General features: G+C 47.6%; 1 protein-coding gene across 1 annotated transcript; it reads left to right on the top strand.

Annotated features, from left to right (window-relative positions):
- Positions 1–8,978: 8,978 nt before the first annotated feature.
- LOC127302661 (protein STRICTOSIDINE SYNTHASE-LIKE 10) lies at positions 8,979–13,383 on the top strand. The gene is made up of 3 exons (XM_051333190.2): positions 8,979–9,359; positions 12,327–12,593; positions 12,685–13,383. Exons 1-3 carry the CDS (start codon positions 9,076–9,078, stop codon positions 13,259–13,261), a joined length of 1,128 nt encoding a protein of 375 aa, XP_051189150.1. The 5' UTR covers positions 8,979–9,075; the 3' UTR covers positions 13,262–13,383.
- Positions 13,384–19,905: the final 6,522 nt, after the last annotated feature.

Below are 19,905 nucleotides of genomic sequence, written 5' to 3'. Positions count from 1 at the left end.
GCCTACTGTCTGTAAGTATTATTTTTGTAATTAAGTCTCTACCGCGGCTCGTCCATTGCATGCATATAACCATACTCTCACTGTATTATGCAGAATGAAGATCCGCGAATGCCGCAAGGGGCAAATCTATGATCTTGGGTTCGTTGACCCATATACCGTGAATGGGTATACTGTCGACCACTCTCCCAAGGACACGGAGAATAACTTGGTATATGTCTTAAGGAAAAACTCATACAAAAGGGCAATACTATTTCCTTACAACTTCGCGTGAGTGTTACTGTCTTCACACATTAAATCTTTTTCGCTTACTCCATGTGTTAAGTGTAATTGATGAGTTATGCATATATATGTGTGTCCGCAGGTTTCACTATATCCTGCTAGTCATTGAACCCGACACCGGGATAGTAGAAGTCATGGACTCGAAGAGTAAACCCCTTGAGGCGTGGGGGGACATGGCTGATATCCTCCTCAAGGCTTGGAAACGGTTCACCAACAAGTCTCCGGGTTTAAAGAATAAAGAACTTCGAATAAAACATGTACCGGTAAGTAATACTGGCTAGGCCGCGCATCTCTTTGATGATTCTAGTTTCAATACCATTATTATCATCCTTGATTATATATATATATTATTTTGATTGAATTTTGTTCTCGTAAAGTGCTTGAGGCAGGAGGACGGGAATAATTTATGCGGGTATTACGTTTGCGAGTTCATCCGCCAGAATACCCACCATAAGAGGGACATTTTGGAACAACTTGATGTAAGTAAACAACATTCATGGCTTTATTTTATCACCTTCTGTTTCATTCACATACACACACATATATATTGACCACCGTACCTTCTTCAAATGATTAGATCGAACGGTTGCGGGACGGTCTTCTAGCAACCGAGCGTGTACGAGCAATTCAAGAAGAGCTGGCGGGATTCTTACTTGAGCAAGTCTTAGCTCCAGACGGAGAACACTATGTGGCCGACATCCAGTATCAAAGTTGATGTAGACATATATATATGCATGAACGTGTGTCACTTTGATCGATATATGTAATATAATGGTTTCCTATATATATATATATATTTGAATTGTCTGCATTAATATTATACCGTGTTTCGAATGGGGCAGAGTCTCTGCCGCGGCAGCGTTTTAGTGCAATTCCCTACCGCGGCGAGTGCGCGGCGAGAAGGGCACTAAAATGCTGCGCGATAACCCTTTGCACCGGTTCGTATTACGAACCGGTGCAAAAGCTTCCCCGCCGAGCGCCCCACAGCCGGCCACGTGGAGACCCCTTTAGCACCGGTTTGTAAGCCAACCGGTGCAAAAGGGGGGGGGCCTTTTGCACCGGATGGTTTGCACCGGTTGCCCATCCGGTGCATATGGCCTTTAAAAACCGGTGCAAAAGGCCATGTTTGCACTAGTGGGAGGTGGAGCGCCAGCGGAGAGAAGATCGATCTGGAGGGTCACTCCTCGTTCACCTCCCTACTCGGGAGTTTTCGCCCCCTGCAGCTGCCACCCAGAGATGACGGCGGCGACGCCAGCGGGGACGGGGGCAGCACGGCTGCGGCAAGGACGAGGGATTCTGAGGACCTCGTCTCATTCAATGGGTAATCCCCCTCTCAATCCATTAATTTTGTGTTAATTAGATACTCTCTCTGCTAGGGTTAGTTGTGGCTGAAGAACACTGCGTGTTGCCCCCCATAATTTCGTGTTCTGATCGATGTATAGGTGCTTTGACTTTCTTAATTTTGTGGGGTTGTCAATTGCGAGAACTGTTATACAATTGTGCAATGTGATGAAAGAATGTAGGCAGATTGGAGGATATTTTTAATTCCAGATGGTTATATTGTTCCCTGTGTGGAGCTTTAACATTACTATCTGATTTTGTAGGTTAGAGTTCTTTGTGGATCCGCAGTCAGGTCACATTCCAGGCACACACCAGAGTGTGAATCTATCATGGGGATGTGCAGTATATGGTCAAGAGAGCCAGATTGAAAGCATGGAAGATGTTTATTCAGATTGCGAAGATGAAGCGGAAAGCGAGCCTGACAATTATGACGACTTCCTTTTCCGCTGTGAAGGTGACACTGATGTTGAGGATTGTTTTCCAACACAAATCCAAGAAGCTGCTGTAGTAAAAGTAAGGTCTATGGTAGAAATTCGGAAGGAAGTTAGAGTTAAAGATGCCAAGTATAAGGCAGAATTGACAAGGGCGGCAAAGAGAAGGGCAATAGAAGGAGTGGTAGATGATGAAGACATCATATTTAGTGACCAAGATAGCGATGAAGGCCAAGTGCAGGTGAAGGTCAAGATGGAAGTGTCAAAGTTGCTACTATTACTTGCTCAAATTGTAATTTAAAAGGACACACGTACACCACTTGTACACAACCTTTGAAGCCTGACCTCGCAATTAGGAAGGCAGGGCATATGGTAATTATATTTTCAACAAACACTATTTCTTTTTTCCCTAGTGCATTCCATTACGTTGAAGATCTTAACACTGTCTTATTGTTTCAGAGCAATCGAACTCGACCGGATGCCCCTCCTGCAATACCTGCGCGTCCTCCGCCTACATCAGCACCTACATATACACCTACAGACCCTGCTGCAACATCGCGGCGCCATCCTACAACACCTGCACCACCACGGCGCAATGCTACAGAACCTGCACTATCACGGCAACAACAACGGCAGAATCACCCTAACTCGTCAAACTCAAGGTTGTATGGCTACTTCACAGCAGGTCGTGATACGCAACCGGCGCAAAAAAAAGGGCTTTCCAAGCCAGGTGATCACATGATCACACGAAGGAGGTCACGGGCGGCGCAACCTCGACGGCTTCCTCATCGGCGGTCGGCGGCAGCTCCGTCGCTGCAACAGGATCCACGGTCGCTGGGAGAGGCATGAACGTCGATGGTGCCGGGGGAGACATGAACGCGGACGGTGCCGGGGTAGACATGAACGTCGACGGTGCCGGGGGAGACATGAACGCGGACGGTATCGGGTGGACGGTGCCGGCGGAGACGCCAACGCAGGTCGTGCCGCCATCAGCTCTTGGCCGATGCGCTCGCGGTACATCTCGTGCCACGAACGCGCCAAGGGGTCCATCTTCTCCATGTCGGCCATCAAGATTTTCGATTCTTGAGACATTTTGGCCAACGATAGCTGCGTCGCTTCATTGTTGGCCTTCATTGCAGCAGCGTGAGCTTCCATCTTCGTCGCCTCCACCCTCTCCCTCTCCAACTCGATCTTGGCGTCTTGCTTGTCGAGGATGGCCTTCCACACGACGGCGGCTCTATCGGCAACTTCCTTGTTCTCCACCGAGAACGAGGTGATCATCTTCTCGATGGAGGCGTCCATTGCTACCAATACCGGCGCCGCATTCCTATCGGCCTTCGCCTTCTTGTTGTCAATGGGGCGCCCGGTGGAGGTGCCGGCTGGATCGATCGGCCCATCTTCCTCGTCCTTCAAGAGAGTGTGGAGGAGGTCGTCCCATTTCTTGCAACCTTGGAGCTTGTTGTAGCAATGCATAAACGGAAAGTCTTTGTCCTCGTGTTGGTGCTTGTACATTTTGAGGGTTTTGAGCATCTAACAATATATGATGCAAAACAATGAAAAACATTGAAGATCATCAATTCATATGCAACAAGTTGGATCGTCAATTCACATGCAACAACATTGATCATCAATTCATATGCAACAAGTTGGATCATCAATTCATATGCAACAACATTGGTCATCAATTCATATGCAAATAAGATAGGCGTAGATCATACCCAATCCACCATCGCCGTGCCGCTCTCCTTCCGTGCCTTGATCTTCTCATAGTAGCCGTGGAACTTGCTACACGCCCCCTTGATCAAGTTCCAATGGTGAGAGAGGGCGCCCTCGTTCCGGTTCATCTCTATGGTGGCGTAATCACCATAGTTCTTCTTCTCGTTGAAACAATCGAGGATGCGCTTGTAATACTTGCCCCCGATTTTGTTTGCGTCGGTGATGGGGCAAAAGCTCACTTGCTTCCACACCTCGATGAGGCATTCATCCTCCAAGGACCTCCACCTCGGACCATGAGTGCCGGTGGAACGCCTGCGCATCCTCCTCATGCTCGTGCCGGTCTCGGCGTCGATCAGCTGCTCCTGGACTTCCTCCTCACCTTCGTCTTCGTCGGCCTCTTCTTCATAGTCGTCGACCGGGGGTTCGTAGGCATGGCCACGTATGATGTCGTTAAGGATCTCCTCCTCGTCGGCAAACTAGGCATAAAGTTATAAACTTTCAGTCGCCGCCAGTGTCTACGATGCACACAACACATAGAAAGAAAGGAAACGAACCTCGTCCTGGCCCATGGACACGCCGGACCCACTGCCCAACACCTGCTGGGTGCGCCTGCCGTCGTCGAGGAAGAGGTCGCGAGGAAGGCCGGTGCCGTCCGTCACGTGGCTGCGGCGCATGCCAGGCGAATCGTTCAGGTCGGGGAAGCGGAAGGCGCCGCTGCCCCGAGCCGTTGAATCCGGCGAGAACGGGGCGTTGTTGTCGACGGTCATGTCGTTGTCCCCGAACTCGGGGGAGTAGCGGGCGCGACCGTCCATCTGCGACAGCCGCATCTGCGATATCGACGGCGTGTCCGCGGTGTACCCCGCGTAGTAACCCGGCGACGACGGGGAGCTCGAGATGCTGTTCAGGCCGCCGCCCAAGCTCAGGCACTCTTCCGCAGAGGCCGCCGCTTTCGCTGTGTCGAGTGCGGCGATGCGGCGCCTCTTGCAGTCGGCCGTGACGAAGGCGCGGCGTTCCATCTCCGTCTACTAGTCCTCCTGTGATATGGTCACCGGCTTCTCCTTCGGCGCGACGGTGCGCGTCTTCGGCGGCGCCTTCGTCGGCGCCTTCGCTGCCTTCGCTGGAGCCCTTCTCTTCGGTGGCATGGCGCGGCGGCTTGGGTTTTTCGGGTTGGAGGCTGGATGGGAGATTGAGCGGTTGGCGGGAGAAATGAGCGGTGGAGGGGACGGGGTTTTGGGGCAGAAGAGGTATATTTTGTTGTTGTGTGGCTGACAGGCGGCTCCCACGCCCAAAATTTTCAGCCTCGCGAGGCGCCGGCGCGCCCGATTCGCGCCCTTGGCGAAGGGGCCGGCACGGGGTTGCCGGTGCTTCTATTGGGCTCCAAAAAACTCCGGCGCCGTTTGGGGCGCGCCGGTGCGAGCCCATTTTCGCCCCCGGCCCCCAAAAAGCGATCGGGGCTGCTATCGGGCGCGCCGGTGGAGATGCTCTAACCTCAGAGTTCTTTGGATATGGGATTCCAGAAAAGAAGTTGAAACCTATTGGTATGAGTATCCTATCAATCCTATTAATCCCTGAGAGCATCCCCACTCGTCTCCCCGAAGATGCTCCCGAGCGACGTTTTTCTCATCCGGACGGCGAAATTCGGCCCAGTCGCGCCCCCGATTCCTTGTTTTTCTCCGGATTTGGGCCTAAATCCATCCGGCGAGCCCACGCCATCCCCGGTCCCCCGAGGCGCGCTCGGGGACTCCGGACGAAGCGAAAGAGTGTGAAACGCCCAGAATTCTCTCCCACGCTTTCGCTTCGGCTTCGCCACAGAGATGGACCCGGCCAGTCAGCGACAGACACATCGTCTTCCGCGCGCAATAAAGGATGCCGCCGGTCAGCTCGCCGCGGACGCGTAGCATCCACGCGGCATTTAATCGCCGAGTCCAGCCCCGCCTAAATAACTCGCCGCGACGCGTAGCACCGACGAAACCCCAGCCAGAGATGAACCCTATCCGCCACTTCTCACTCGCCGAGATCCATGGCGTTCAACGAGCAGGACGGCGCGGCCAACAACGGCTTCCCCCGCCGGTCGCTCCACGCGTGGGAGGGCCACCTCCTCCACCAGGCGGGGTACCCCTGCCCGCCGGATACGAGGCCTCCCGGCGGCGGGTGGCGGCTAAGTGCGGGCGGCGTGCCAATCCCGCCGCCGCCCCAGGGACACACCCTCGACGTCGCCATCGAGGAGGTCCGGCTGACCTTGTCGGACCAGGACCACGCCCAGCCACAGTTCCACCCCGACAACTACACGGCGTGGAACTCCTTCTTCCTACGGCGGTGGGAGCGGGAGCTCGCCTCCTACAACGGCTCGCCGCCTCCGTCTCCGCGCAACAACGCCACTGGGCGCCGGCGTTGGTGGAGCGCGCCGGGTCGGACCCTCGAGGCCGTCCTCGAACACATCGATGGCGGCAACTATCCCATTCCGACGATGCCACCGCCATCGAGGGCATCGGCCAGCCGCTGCCGGGGCAGCTGGCAGCCACGGCGCATGGCTGCTAGCTCCTCGTCGTCCGGATCGGCGACGAGGGCGACGCCGAGCTCCAGGTCGGCGCCAACCTTGGCGCCGGTGAAACGGGAGCCTCTTTCCCCGTCCCGCAACCGTGGGCGCAGCAGCGGCGGAATCGTCATCCGCGAGTCGTCGACGCCACGCGGCCACCAGCGCCTGGTTCGCCCCAAGCGCGAACCAGGCACCTCCGGCGAGCGGAAGCGGAAGCGGAAGCCGGTGAAGGAGGAGGTCCACGACGCCGAGGAAGCCGCAATCCTCGAGGCCCGAGGGAGCAGTGGGAGAAGGAGGAGGCGGAGCGGCAGGCTCGGCTCCTCGAGCAGGCCGCTCACTACCGCCGGCCTGCGACTCCTCCATCCGGTGTCCCCGTCCCCGTCATCGACCTCGAGGAGTCCTACGACGAGTGGTACAAGCCCTCGCCGTCCCCGCCTCGCAACACTGGCCAGTGGGGAGACCCCGGCCAAGGCAGCAGCCAGGCGGCGTCGGCGCCGCCGCAGTTCAACGACAACGGCTCCGACGATGATGGCGGCGACGGCGACATGGACTACACGGTGTTCTACCGCCATTTCGGCATGTAGAGCGCCGTGTTTTAATATTTATAGTTATATTCCCCTGGCCGAATTCCAAATATATTCAAATTCGGCCTCTAGTACGAACTTCGCCCTCTATATAATAAATATCATTAAAGTTAGTCTGAATTCAATTGTTTTTTGCCGTATTTCGTCAACTTTTCGTTTTTGAAAATTAAATCGCCGTCTACGACTGGGATCGCGGTTGGGAAACTGGCCCTCCCCACGCCATTTTTTTCGTCCAATCCGGACGAAATTAACCCCGGATTTCGGTGTGGGGAGGCCAAACGAGTGGAGATGCTCTGAGCCTGGATGTTACACCAACCAAGTTAGTTAAGCTCACTTCTTTGATTCTTTATTACATTTATCTAATTTTGTTTCATTTTTAGTTTTTTTGCAAGAAATGGATAATATGATTTTCCACACCAATTAACTCAGTATATTTTAGAATCTTGATTTTATATCTTCACAAAAAAATAAACAAAGTAAATTAGTCATGTTAGCTGAACAAGTTTTTAATACTTTACTATTTGTATGTATGTGAAATACACTTTGGAATATGCTTTACACATGAAACATATGTTTTACATGTAGGACCAATTTGTAGGGCCTATACGAACATTTTCTGTGATATAAACAAATTCTACATGTCAAACCCATAGATATGAATTGCATACGTTATGGGACTTTTATACATTATGTTGGGATTATTTTCTTCTTATACACATTGTATATCCGCTAGTTATAATTTTAATTGTTTTATTTCTGAAATTCTAGTGACAACAAATTTTGGAAGCATTTATTGGTCTAGCCCATGAAGACTATCAAAATGCTATGGTAGTGGACGATAGTTCCCGGGTGAGCAGGGGACTCATGTTCACCTGTCTTAGTAGGCTGGGTGTGTAGCGCCACGTGAAGGAAACAAACATTAGGCCACATTATCACATCACATCCACGTGAGAATTTTTGTGTTTTGAAATCCTATGCTTTTAATAAATCTCAGAAGAAAAACCAAGTTTCTATGAATTACAATGTCGGTCTACTAACGCAAATATATATACTTTTTGAACTGTTGAACATTTTGTACCCCCGAACATTTCTCTGGAGTCCCAAATCCATGTTTATTCTCTTAAACCCCATGGGCATTTCTTCAAACCTACTGAACCTATTTTATCTATGAAGAATTTTCCTTGCTCGTGACCATTGAAAAAACATATAAAAATAAACTAAAAGAAAGGAATAAAAATGAATTCAAAAAATGAAAGAAAGAAAGATAGAAAGAAAGAAATGAAAAGAAAAACAGGCCAAATGTTTCAGCCCACTAATTATTCGTTACCACCAAGCATATCCCTACTATGTGTGTAGCGTGGCCTTAAGGAAACAATAATTGGGCAGTATTATAGTGTCCATCAACATGTGTGAGTTTTGGTGTTTTAAAATCTTAAAATGTGTTTTCAGTAAATTTCATAAGAATGAAGATTTTCTGCCTCCTCCCCGAAATTTTTTTTCCGAGACCCAAATTCCTTGATATTTTTTTAAAACCCCATGAACATTTCTTCAAACCTAGGCAACATTCTTTTTAGACGTGAACATTGCAAAAAAATATAAAATATATAAAAAAGAAATCATAAAAAACATAAAAAATAAAGGAAAGAAAAAGAAGAAACATACATACTGGGCCGGCCTATTAGGTGGCGGCGCGAGGCCGGGAGAAAGATGGTGCACAGCCCGGCCATATGACGGAAGTCAGCTGAAATATGACCGGAGCGGCCCACAGGCAGAAAAGCTTACCCTAGATTGCACGAAAGGGACACGACAACCACATGGTCTTGGGTGTTTCCGTCGATAGCAACACAAAAACATGGCTTTGGGTGTGCGCCATGCGTGCATAGAGCCCGCATCTCCGGGAACCAGTGACGTGCGCTCCACCGAGGATCATCTTATCTCGTCTCTTGGCGCCAACACGAAAGACGACGAATTGAGACCATAGCGCCCACGACACATATGGCACCTAGCTAGGGTTCAAGCAGCTCTCATCCCTTCCCTTCAACTTCCGCGATTTGATCTTCTTTCTTAGAACCAACCAGCGTGGGCGTCGCCACACGACGACGAAGACCATATATATCGTCGCCAAGCGATCTCCACTACTATAATATCCCCCTCGATTCCGTCCCGTCGTGGTACGTGGCTCGCGACCATGATCACCAACGCCAGGCTCGTGGCGCTCGCGCTCGCCGTGGCGGTAGCGGCGGCGCTCCTGTCGTCGTCCTCGTCGCGGCGCGGCGATGACGCGCGGGCGGTCGTGGACATACGCGACCTGGAGCTGATCCCCGTGGACGGCGGCGCCGCGGGGCCGGAGAGCGTGGCGTTCGGTATCGGCGGGGATGGGCCCTACGCCGGCGTTTCGGACGGGAGGGTCATCCGGTGGCTCCCGGAGGAGCGCCGCTGGGTCGACCACTCCTCCGCCGCCGCGCCAGAACTGTAAGCCTTTCTTACTCGTTCCTCCAACATGGCAACATATATATCCCATGCTGCTTCCGTTGCGTTGCGTCGCGTGGTCCTCCAGCTCCGATAGATCAAATTGGGTAGAGACCAGAGAGCAACCAATCTATCCTCTTCCCTCGAATTAGCAACTCTTTCATGGTGCTTTGCACGATCAAACCCTGACCTGTTAATTAGAGTAGCAGCTAATTTATTTTCCCAACTATATAATTGGTTCGCTGATTGATCTTAGGCAACCGCTCGATCGGAATACGACGTGAGGTTGCCGTACTCGTACGCCAAATGGTTCGGTAATGTCACGTCCCACTATGGCTGCTTTGCCGCACTAGCCGCCGGCGTCGATGGCTCCACGACCACGCGCGTATAAGCAACCAAATGCCGCACTGTTATGTTATCTTCCCCGGCCGTGTCCACACCAAAAGGTAAATAATGCTAGGTGCCGCCGCCTCGCATAGCTACATTCCCTGTACTTTCTCCAACACCCTCTGGTTAACAGCCAATCGAGTTCAGATCACAAGGTAGATCCAACCTAGATGCATGAATTGTGCGATTGTCTGTCCCTAAGATGACGTCAGCATTTTTTCAAAAAAAAAATGACTGTCATCTTTTAGTGAACATCCCCCCTTAAAAATAATGGAAATTGCTGATTCGTAGGCTCTTGGCTAGTTGAGAATTAACTTAGCGCTCAGTCAAGTCCAAAATCTGAGATTTGTGCATCTATGAATTGCAAGTGAAGTTACAATTCAGTTGCAAGCTGAGATATTTAAGTTTCAAGTCCAGTTACAGCTGAGATATCTAGATCGCAAGTGGGCTGTAATTTTAAAAATGGTACGCGCAGTGGAAACATATTCACATAATAAAAGCTTACTCGTATAGTACAAACTTTTCAAGATTGCATCACTTCATTGAGAACTAAGTTAATTCTCAGTCGACTTGAAAGTAGCCACACCTAAAAATAATATAGTTTGGAAATTGGGATGGTAATCATCTGCTCCTACCATATCTAGTTTTTGAGATCATAGGTGTTCAAGCTATATTACTAGCTTGAGGCCCTAGTATTTTTTTATGTAGGGAACTAGTGATTTAATTTTGCTAGGAGATGGAAGGGGATTAAGGTGGATCCAAAGAGACTGTACCTCTTGTGAATTTAAAATATGATTTCCAACAACAAAGCAAACTGATCACACCCATTCAACAAAAAAAAATACACTTTTTATTGATCTGACAATTGTTAGTCCCTTCACTTTTACTTTCTCAACTTGCTTAACCGAAGAAATTTGAGTAGGATCAATGAATTTACCCTTTGAATTAACAATTCATGAGTGGTGCTTTGCACGACCAAATTCTGATCAATTAAGTGGAGCAGTTAATTTATTCCTTGGACTACAATTAATTCACTTATGAATGGTACGTTTACTTGTAACAATCATTCGCTCGATCGGAAACTGACGTGAGGTCGCCGTACCTGTAGTCATGTACCGTACTTGCTTGCTAATGCATGATTTGGTAAATGTCATGTCACAGTATGGCTGTTATGCCGCGCTAACCGCCGGAGACAGAATTGTCGATAGCTCCACGCGCGTACAAGCGAACAAATCCTGCACTGTTATCTTCCCCGTGTCCACACCAAAAGGCAATGGGTACTCTCATCAATCATCACCGCCTCACATAGCTACATTTCCATGTCCTTTCTCCAACAAATGTGGCAAGATAGATCACAAATTGACTACTAACAGCACTGTAAGATAGATCCTAGCTAGATGAATTATCTGATCACTTCCGCTTCGGGTGCACACACTATGTAACTCAACAATTGAATCATGGGGGCATATCCTATGGATTTGATATGTATTTATTTTTTCATACAAGTATAATATGTGCGTAACACGTTTCATTTATACGTAAGACGAGTGAGTAATTTTATTTTAAAATAAAGTTTCAATCATCTTTTTACCCATTTGATTCCTTTAATTAATATAGTTTAGGATGACCACCATCTACCAAGTCTTGTTTGAGATCGTAGATGTTTAAGCAAAGTTAGCTTGAAGACCCTTGTGACTTTTTTAGGGAACTGATGATATTATTTTTTAACTGAGCGTTAATCTTTAATTTTTATTTTACTTGGTATAAGTGACCTTGGAGATTGGCCTTGTATGCACGGAAGGAGGGAACCTAGCTATATTGATATTTGTTTTTAATACAAGAGGATTTACAATCCCACCACGGCACCACCTAGGTTCAGATCCTTAAGGACACGAAATTGTGCTCGTAGCTCTTCTTTTTCGTCAGAAAAAACAACATTCTTTTTATGCAACATGCCTACATCTTGGTTCAATCAGGTGACACAGAATTCAGGGTAGCTGGCGAACCGCATATCAGGGCTAATTTAACAAGCACCAGTATGTAGCTTTCCGTGTGTGATAGACATTCCTTGTATTTTTAGACATCATATTCCTCTTGATAACTGAGGGACGAGTAGCAGAGCGACACCCTTTTAATTTTCAGGTTAGTTGCAACCGTGAAACACAAACGGCATTAGTACGAAGTGACCATGAGAATGTGATTGCTGAACATGCATTACTGTTATTATTATTTTGAATAGTTGCAGCAGTACATACAGCTGTCATGATCGATACTCTGTTGCCTAGCCCAAAACTTCGAGTAATTGTCTTGGCTAAACCCTTGTCACGGCGGCAGTGATCCTCTTGTCAAGGTACTGAGGCGGTGGACGGGTTCGGCCTAATGCTTCATGCTTCCAATTTTTTATCGTGACAAAAGATGCTAAAATCTTGTGGGATTGATCATCTCACACCTCGTTCATTAACCTGGATCACTCTGTTTTTCCCTTTGTAACAGTACATATTGTAAAGACACAAGTCTGATCTCTTCCTAATCCTAACATCTTTGACTAAAACAGTAAAACTGATCAAATTATGTGAACTGCAGACTGGATGGTTGCAGAGGGTCCCAAGATCCGATGAAGGAGCACGACTGTGGACGCCCACTGGGCCTCAAGTTCAACAACAAGACCGGGGAGTTGTACGTCGCAGATGCCTATTTTGGGTTGAGAGTGGTCAGTCCTGAAGATAATGTGTCGAGGCCGCTTGGACCTCAACATGCTGGAATCCCATTTAGCTTCGCCAACGGCGTCGAGATCGACCATGAAACCGGAGTTGTCTACTTCACCGAGACCAGCACGAGGTTCCCGAGAAGGTAACGCTGCCCGTTCATTTTCCTTCTGCGTACTTATTTACCATTGATTTTTGCTAACCTGACGAGTGAGACTTTGTGTTCCATCTCGCAGGGAGTTTCTGAACATTGTCGTATCCGGTGATGCTACCGGAAGATTGCTCAAATATGACCCCATAAAAAACGAGGTGGAAGTATTGGTCGACGGCCTGGCATTCCCTAATGGCATTCTCATGAGCGAAGACGGATCCCACCTTCTCCTCACCGAGACCACAACCGGTAAGATCCACAAGTACTGGCTCAAGACACCCAAGGCCTCAACACTTGAGGAACTCGTGCAGCTACCGGGCTTTCCGGACAACATCAAGGCGAGTCCGAGAGGCGGCTTCTGGGTAGGCCTCCATGGAAAACGAGGCAAGATCGCTGAGTGGTCTACCACTTACCCGTGGCTGAGGAGGCTGGTCATGAAGTTGCCCCCACGACGCGTGCAGAGGATCATGGCCTTCCTGAGCCGTTTCGGGCGTCACGTGATCGCTCTGAGGGTAACTGGGGAGGGAGAGATAACGGAAGAGTTTATTGTCCATGGTGCAGCGAGGGAAATGTTTGGGTCCATTAGCGAAGTGGAGGAGAGGGATGGCTGCTTGTGGATTGGCTCGGTTCATTTGCCTTTTCTAGGGCGTTATTGTTTATAGATTTGGTGTTACAGATTGTGCAAATTATCGATGCGGGAAATATGTGCATATTAGGTCGTGGATGGTGTAATAGAAGGACCTCATGCACTTTGTTGCGTAGTCATTTTTTCTGTTCGTGTTTCTTTCTTTTCTCTCTATGTTTGTGCATTGGACTTCGCTCGCGCTATACAGAGGGTGCGCTACAGTCAATTTGTTAGTTTGGCATTGTATTTTAGTTTCAGCTATGGACCTTTTGTCCATGCATAGCAAAGGTGGAATACAAATTAAGGTACTTGGTAGCTCGAACTAAAATATGAACCTGGTCAAATAGATTACACAGTTAAGATTTATGACAAAAAAAGAACAGATGGTAGCAACTGACGCACTCAATAGATTTCTAATCTTGCTTATTCCACCATTAAACAAACTTTTAAAATAATAAATATGGGGTCAAACAATTTTTGTTTGCTTCCCTTTGAGATCAACATTGCAATATACATAGTGTATCAAAATAAATAATGACACTCTCTATTGGTCAATGTCACTCTTTAGCGTGGCGACCTCGCGATGGATCCAAACGATAGAAAAGATCAATTCAAAATGAGCAAAAAGAACGAGATGCAGCATGAAGAACAGCTAGGATGAAGAACATACCTGTAGAATGGAGATTGCCTGCAGGAATCTAGTGCCAGCATGCCATGAGTATATTGGGTGTTACCGGCAAAGGACTACCTACAAATTTTGATCTTACACACAACTTGGGAGAGATGGGGATGTGATCTATGGTTCGTAGTGGGTAAAGTGGAGTGTTGTGAGAATAGTGTTCGTAGAGAGGGGGAATGCTAAGAGATCTAGGTTAAGTAGTGGTGAGAGGGAGTGCGGCGGCATGGTTTGACAACATGTGTTTCGTGTGTTATGTATGAGTGTGTAGAAATCTAAAGTTAGCTTAACGGATGTTTGATTGAGTGAGGCACAACTCTAGGTCCCGCTTTCTCAAATGGCCTAAAGATCAGGTCCAAAATCTGGTGGGCCCAGCTTGTGCCGCTCGGATGATGCTATGTAGATCGGTGACAAGGTTGTTCACACATCATGAATATCTTTCAACGACCCCGGCGCGATGGGAGCTTTGGAGAACAAAGATGTGTTCAAAGACTACAAACAAATTTAAGAGATTTTTCCTGAATAAGATTTCTTTTGTTGATAGCTTGATATGTATAAATTTAGGTATAACGGTAAACACTAAGCTTTCCTCTTAAGGAAATCTTATACTGAAAGTTCCACATTAGCAAAATGATGATGCTGACATTTTAGTAAATCTTGTACTGAAAAATAATGGATGTAAATGGAATTTTATACGTAAATTAAATAAAAAATTATGATTTGAGTCTAATTAAGCATGAATTTAGTAGGCCTATTTGTATTTAAGTGTTTCAAGATGCTAATGACGTAACTAACGCAAAATCAGTGTCAGACTTATCTTTATCACGGCAGTAACTTCTCCATATATTGATGTACCGAGACATTTTAGTAATCGTGTCGCGTAGGAGAGGGTGTGGCGAATCGCGATGCGCCACGATAAAAAAATAAAGCGTTGCGTGTGCACTATCGTCGACGCGGTTATTCCTGTCGGCTTTGAAGTATCACCATAACGCGAGCGCAACGATTAGGATTGTGCCTCGGTGTTTAAAATCTCTAGGGCCCCGTGTGATGTTGTACTGTACATGCATTTATACATCATTATTAGATCGTGTTACTATTAGTTTATTTATATTTTATTTGTGTTGATCTTGTATTATTTACCTATTTCTAGTTGATTTACGGGATTTTATTTGAAAGTTATTTTACTTTCGTATGTAAGTTTGGGAGGTGGAAACACCTTCTTTACTTATTCGATGTTTCAATGACGTTACAAAATTCAAATAAAACAAGAAAAATCATTTTGTACTCCCCTGTCTCGAGAAAAACCGCCGCCCAAGGGGCTGCCCGCACCATGGTGGCCCCTGGGCCCTGGCACATCGCACATTGTCTCGCCCCCTCCTCTTTACGTATTCCTTTGTCCTGAAAAAAACTTACACCAAAAAAATCATGCGAAATTACACAGGCCGCCGTAGAGGTGAAAGTATTCTCCTTATATGGGACCCAGACTGTCGCTATTGTGAACACCAACTCAGCGTCGGGGAGCACCTCATTACTTTCTTCACCCCCCCCCCCCCCCCCCCACACACACACCCTCATCACCAACATCTCTGAGATCGACGTCACCCCCTCATAGTTTGTGTAGATCTGAATGACGTGTCCATGCTCTTATTTGGCGTAGTATTATTATTCTATGGTGGAGTTATATACTCTCTAACTGTGTTGTAATTTATGTGCCATTAGGCATGTTCATATCTCATCGATGTGAGTAGTTTCCTATGTTACTGAGGGCATAAAGTAAATTAGCTATGATTTTTATATAACATGGTCTTGCTATTTTATTAAGTCTTATACTCTCCTCGTCTAAAAATATGTGACACTTTGTCTCACTTTTGTCTAGATACAAATGTATCTAGATGCATTTTAGTTAGCGATACATCCATATCTAGATAAAATTAAGACACCTATTTTTAGACGGATTGAGTACTTTATTACATTTCTATAATGATAATGTACATATATTAACTGTATATTTACTTTACCTATATGGAAGGGCAGTGCTTGCCATCCCCCGGACGATCAAATTTTTTGATCCTCTTCTTCCAGAGAACGATACGTGTCCATCTAGCCTCCCCAAATCCTGGTTTTGCTTTCATAATATACCAATGGAGCAAAAAACTTTTCGTTTATAGCAAAATTTATTCGCACTTAAATCCCAGTTTTGCTTCCATAATGTACCAGTATAGCAAATAACGCTTTGTTTGTAGCAAAATCTATTCACACCCAAATTCCTACTTTTGCATCCATAAAACACCAGTGTAGCAAAAAAAAAGGTTTCGTTTGTAGCAAATTCTATTTACACCTAAATTCTCACTTTTGCTGCCATAAAACACCAATGTAGCAAAATTAACCTGATTTTTGCAAAAAAAAAAATCACCCATAAATTAGCAAAAAATAACTTCGTCGAAAACATCATCGGAGAAAAAAAAAAGTTGTGCAACCGACTTTGTTGGAGACTCACGTCACATACATCGTAGAAAAAACTTTGTAACATTATAGCAAAACATTTATATACTATTGTAGCAATAGATCGACCTTGATAGCGACATTGCCATCGCTGGAGAAATAAAAAAGCTAATGTAGCAAAATCGACTTCGTTTGGAGAGTAGCAACAATTTTATAATATTATAGCAAATTCACAAAATTATTGTCGCAATAAAAATTATAGGTAGGTAGCAACTCGCCGCTGCTCGAAGCAACACCGTCACCCGATGGTAGCACCTGCACCGTGGTGAACCTACAGTATCGCCGCCGCTCGTGCATCATTGGCAAACACAGGCTTGTAGTATCGGAGGCGGATGATTTGTAGCGTTGGCAGACGTATGTAGAAGCACAAAGGCGTCTCCCCCACCTACAACACATGTGGCCACAGAGGTCGAGGCCAAGGATATCCACCGTCTGCCCCGTCGCCATCACCGGTCCTAGCTCGGAGCAGCTGTCCTCTGCACTTTCACCGTTACCAGGCCCTGGCTCGCAGCCGCGGTGGCGCCTCGAAGCAGCGCTGCCATCCTCTCCATCGTAGGGGTTTCTGGCAAGATGGGGCGATGAGAGATTAAGGGGCAGCAGCATCCGAAACGGAAGTACGCGCAGGAACCGTCGGCGGCAGTTCCCGTGGTGGTACCTCACTAGTGGAGAACATGCCTAATGTTGCGGGCCGTAAGCCCCTTTTATCGCGGGCGGCCAGCCACCTTTTATCGGGGATCGCTTACCACCCGCAACATATGGTCCACCACGTGGCAGGCGCGGGTGCCCAGGTGACACACCTTTTGTCGCGAGCGGTATTACCACCCGTGACAAAAGGACCTCTACGTGGCGCGTGCAGAACGCTACTTTAGGGTTTGAGGCGTGATACGTCCAAAACGTATCTACTTTCCTGAACACTTTTGCTATTGTTTTGCCTCTAATTTGTGTATTTTGGATACAACTAACACGGATTAACGATGTTTTCAGCAGAATTGCCCTGGTGCCTTATTTTTGTGCAGAAAATCAACTTTCAGGAAAATCCCCGGAAATAATTGCAATGGGCCTATTTTCACAGAAGACCTACGGAGCCAGAAGACGAGACGGAGGGGGCCACGAGGGGCGCACACCACATGGCGGTGCGGTGGGCCCCTGGGGCGCGCCGCCATATGGGGACGCCGCCTCGGCCAGCCCCCGACGCTCCCCTCTGGACTACTTAAAGCCCTTGACCTAAAAACGCACGGGGGTTCGACCAATTTTGCAGAAGACATCCAGTACTCCGCCGCCGTCGCGAAACCCAATCTCGGGATTAGAAACTCCGTTCTGGCACCCTGCCGGGACGGGGAATTGGAGGAGATCATCGCCATCATCGCCACCGACGCCTCTCCATCAACCATCCATGCTTCCACCATCCATGTGTAGGCTGAAGGGGATGGTAGGGATTGGATGAGATTGTTCATGTAATAGCCATAAGATTGTTAGGGCATGGTGCCTAGTATCCGTTGTTGGCACTTTTATGATATTGTTGCAACTTGTTATGCTTAATGCTTGTCACTAGGTGACATAGGCATCCCAAATGGGCCTGCCGAAGATGGTACCCGGGGTTTACTGGAAGCCCAATACCCGAAGAATAAGAAGATTCGGGAGCCCAAGATTTACTAAGGAAAGATAGAGTTGTAATAGGAAGTGTTGTTTGTAATCTGGCGGGATGAGTTAGAAACCGTCCCGGACTCTGTAAACTTGTATAGCACGAATCCCTCGGCTTCACCTCCTATATAAAGGGGAGTCGAGGGACAAGGAATCAATCGAATCATTGTCTGCAAACCCTAGTTTTCATAGTCGTCGAGTACTTTTCGGCTGAAACCTTCGAGATCTACTTACCCTCTACTTCTAACTAAACCCTAGCCTACAATCCATAGGCATTGACAAGTCAATACCTTGTCAATTGGCGCCGTCTGTGGGAATCGAACCCACGACCACGATGCCTATGGATTGTAGCCGAGTCACATATGCGCCTCGATGAAGGTATTTTATCCAAGATGAGGACCGTGGTCGAAACTATCAACCGAGGCGAAGATTTCCTCGGACGTACCACAACTACGACGCTCCAGGACAAATTTCGGCAGGTTTTCGGACAAATACAGGAGGCAACAGAGATGATTACCAGAGAAGCAGTGAACAGCGAGGTGATAATAGGGATGATTCACGCAACAGGCAAAATAGTGGGCCGAGGTTTCCAAGACCTTTCGTGTCCCCCGAGGAAATGCTGAACGGACCGTGCCAGATGCATTTCTTCCTTGACAGCAACGGGAAGAGACAGTCAGGGCACCTGCAGAAAGACTGTCAAAATTTTCAGGCAATGTTCAGATACGCAGAAAATGCTCACGCTCGAGCAGCACAGAGAAACCCTCGGGAGCCTAGGAGCGAAGTTCATCTACCGCCACCTCCCGCGATTACAGAGGACAATCGACACCAGCTAAGAATAGCGGCAGCACCTGCACCACCACCCTATGTTGATCCTAACTCCAACGGAGCAGTGTCGATGATTCAGAAGGGAAGGCCGTCCAATAGAGCTCAAAAAGTAATCTCACGACAGGTGTTTATGGCAGAGAAAATGCCTCCACCAACAGTTGAGTACCTTAATTGGTCAGGACAAGATATTGGCGCCGTAAGGTTGTGAACGTCTTTCCTTCTTGGATGCATACTCTGGTTATAACCAGATCAGATTAAAAGAAGATGATGAAGCCAAGACAGCGTTTATTACACCTTACGGCGTGTTTTGCTACAAGACAATGCCCTTTGGTCTAAAAAATGCGGGAGCAACATATCAGAGGATGATGCAGAAGTGTTTAGCAACACAGATCGGGAAAAATGTGCAAGTATACATCGATGATGTCGTCATAACATCAAAAAAGGGGACAACGCTGATCGAGGATCTCAAAGAAACTTTTGACAACCTCGACAAATTCTGCCTCAAACTGAACCCGACGAAGTGTTCTTTTGGCGTCCCAGCAGGAGAACTTCTGGGGTTTCTAGTTTCGGCAAGAGGGATTGAAGCAAATCCCGACAAAATACAAGCCATAGTAACAATGAGAAAGCCAACAAAGTTGAAAGAAATACGACAGCTAATCGGGCGATCGCAGCTTTGAGCAGGTTCGTCGCCAGGTTAGGAGAAAAAGCGTTACCATTTTATGCGCTGATAAAACAAGGAGATAAATTCCAGTGGAACGAAGAGGCCGACAGAGCTTTCGAGGATCTGAAGCGAAAAATCTCGACACCACCAATCCTGGTGGCTCCAAAGGAAAAGGAACCCCTCCTGCTATATATTGCAGCCACGCCCCAAGTGGTTAGCACGGTATTAGTTGTCGAAAGAGAAGAAGAAGGGAAAATCCATGGAGTGCAGCGGCCAGTATACTTCGTGAGCGAAGTCTTGTCACCTTCAAAACAAAGGTACCCTCAGTACCAAAAGCTAGCATATGGAGTGTTCACGACAGCACGAAAATTGCGCC

Source organism: Lolium perenne, chromosome 5, assembly GCF_019359855.2.
Source record: "Lolium perenne isolate Kyuss_39 chromosome 5, Kyuss_2.0, whole genome shotgun sequence".
In the NCBI taxonomy this organism is placed as follows: domain Eukaryota; kingdom Viridiplantae; phylum Streptophyta; class Magnoliopsida; order Poales; family Poaceae; genus Lolium; species Lolium perenne.
Note: the sequence above shows the minus strand (reverse complement) of the source record. Positions and strands in the feature narration are given on the sequence as shown.

What these genes read in the sequence shown, in the direction of transcription:
- LOC127302661 (XM_051333190.2), top strand. Translation starts at nt 9,076, where the DNA reads ATGATCACCAACGCCAGGCTCGTGGCGCTCGCGCTCGCCGTGGCGGTA. An exon ending in TCCGCCGCCGCGCCAGAACT is followed by an intron (nt 9,360 to 12,326) that starts GTAAGCCTTTCT and finishes TGTGAACTGCAG; the next exon opens with ACTGGATGGTTGCAGAGGGT. An exon ending in AGCACGAGGTTCCCGAGAAG is followed by an intron (nt 12,594 to 12,684) that starts GTAACGCTGCCC and finishes TCCATCTCGCAG; the next exon opens with GGAGTTTCTGAACATTGTCG.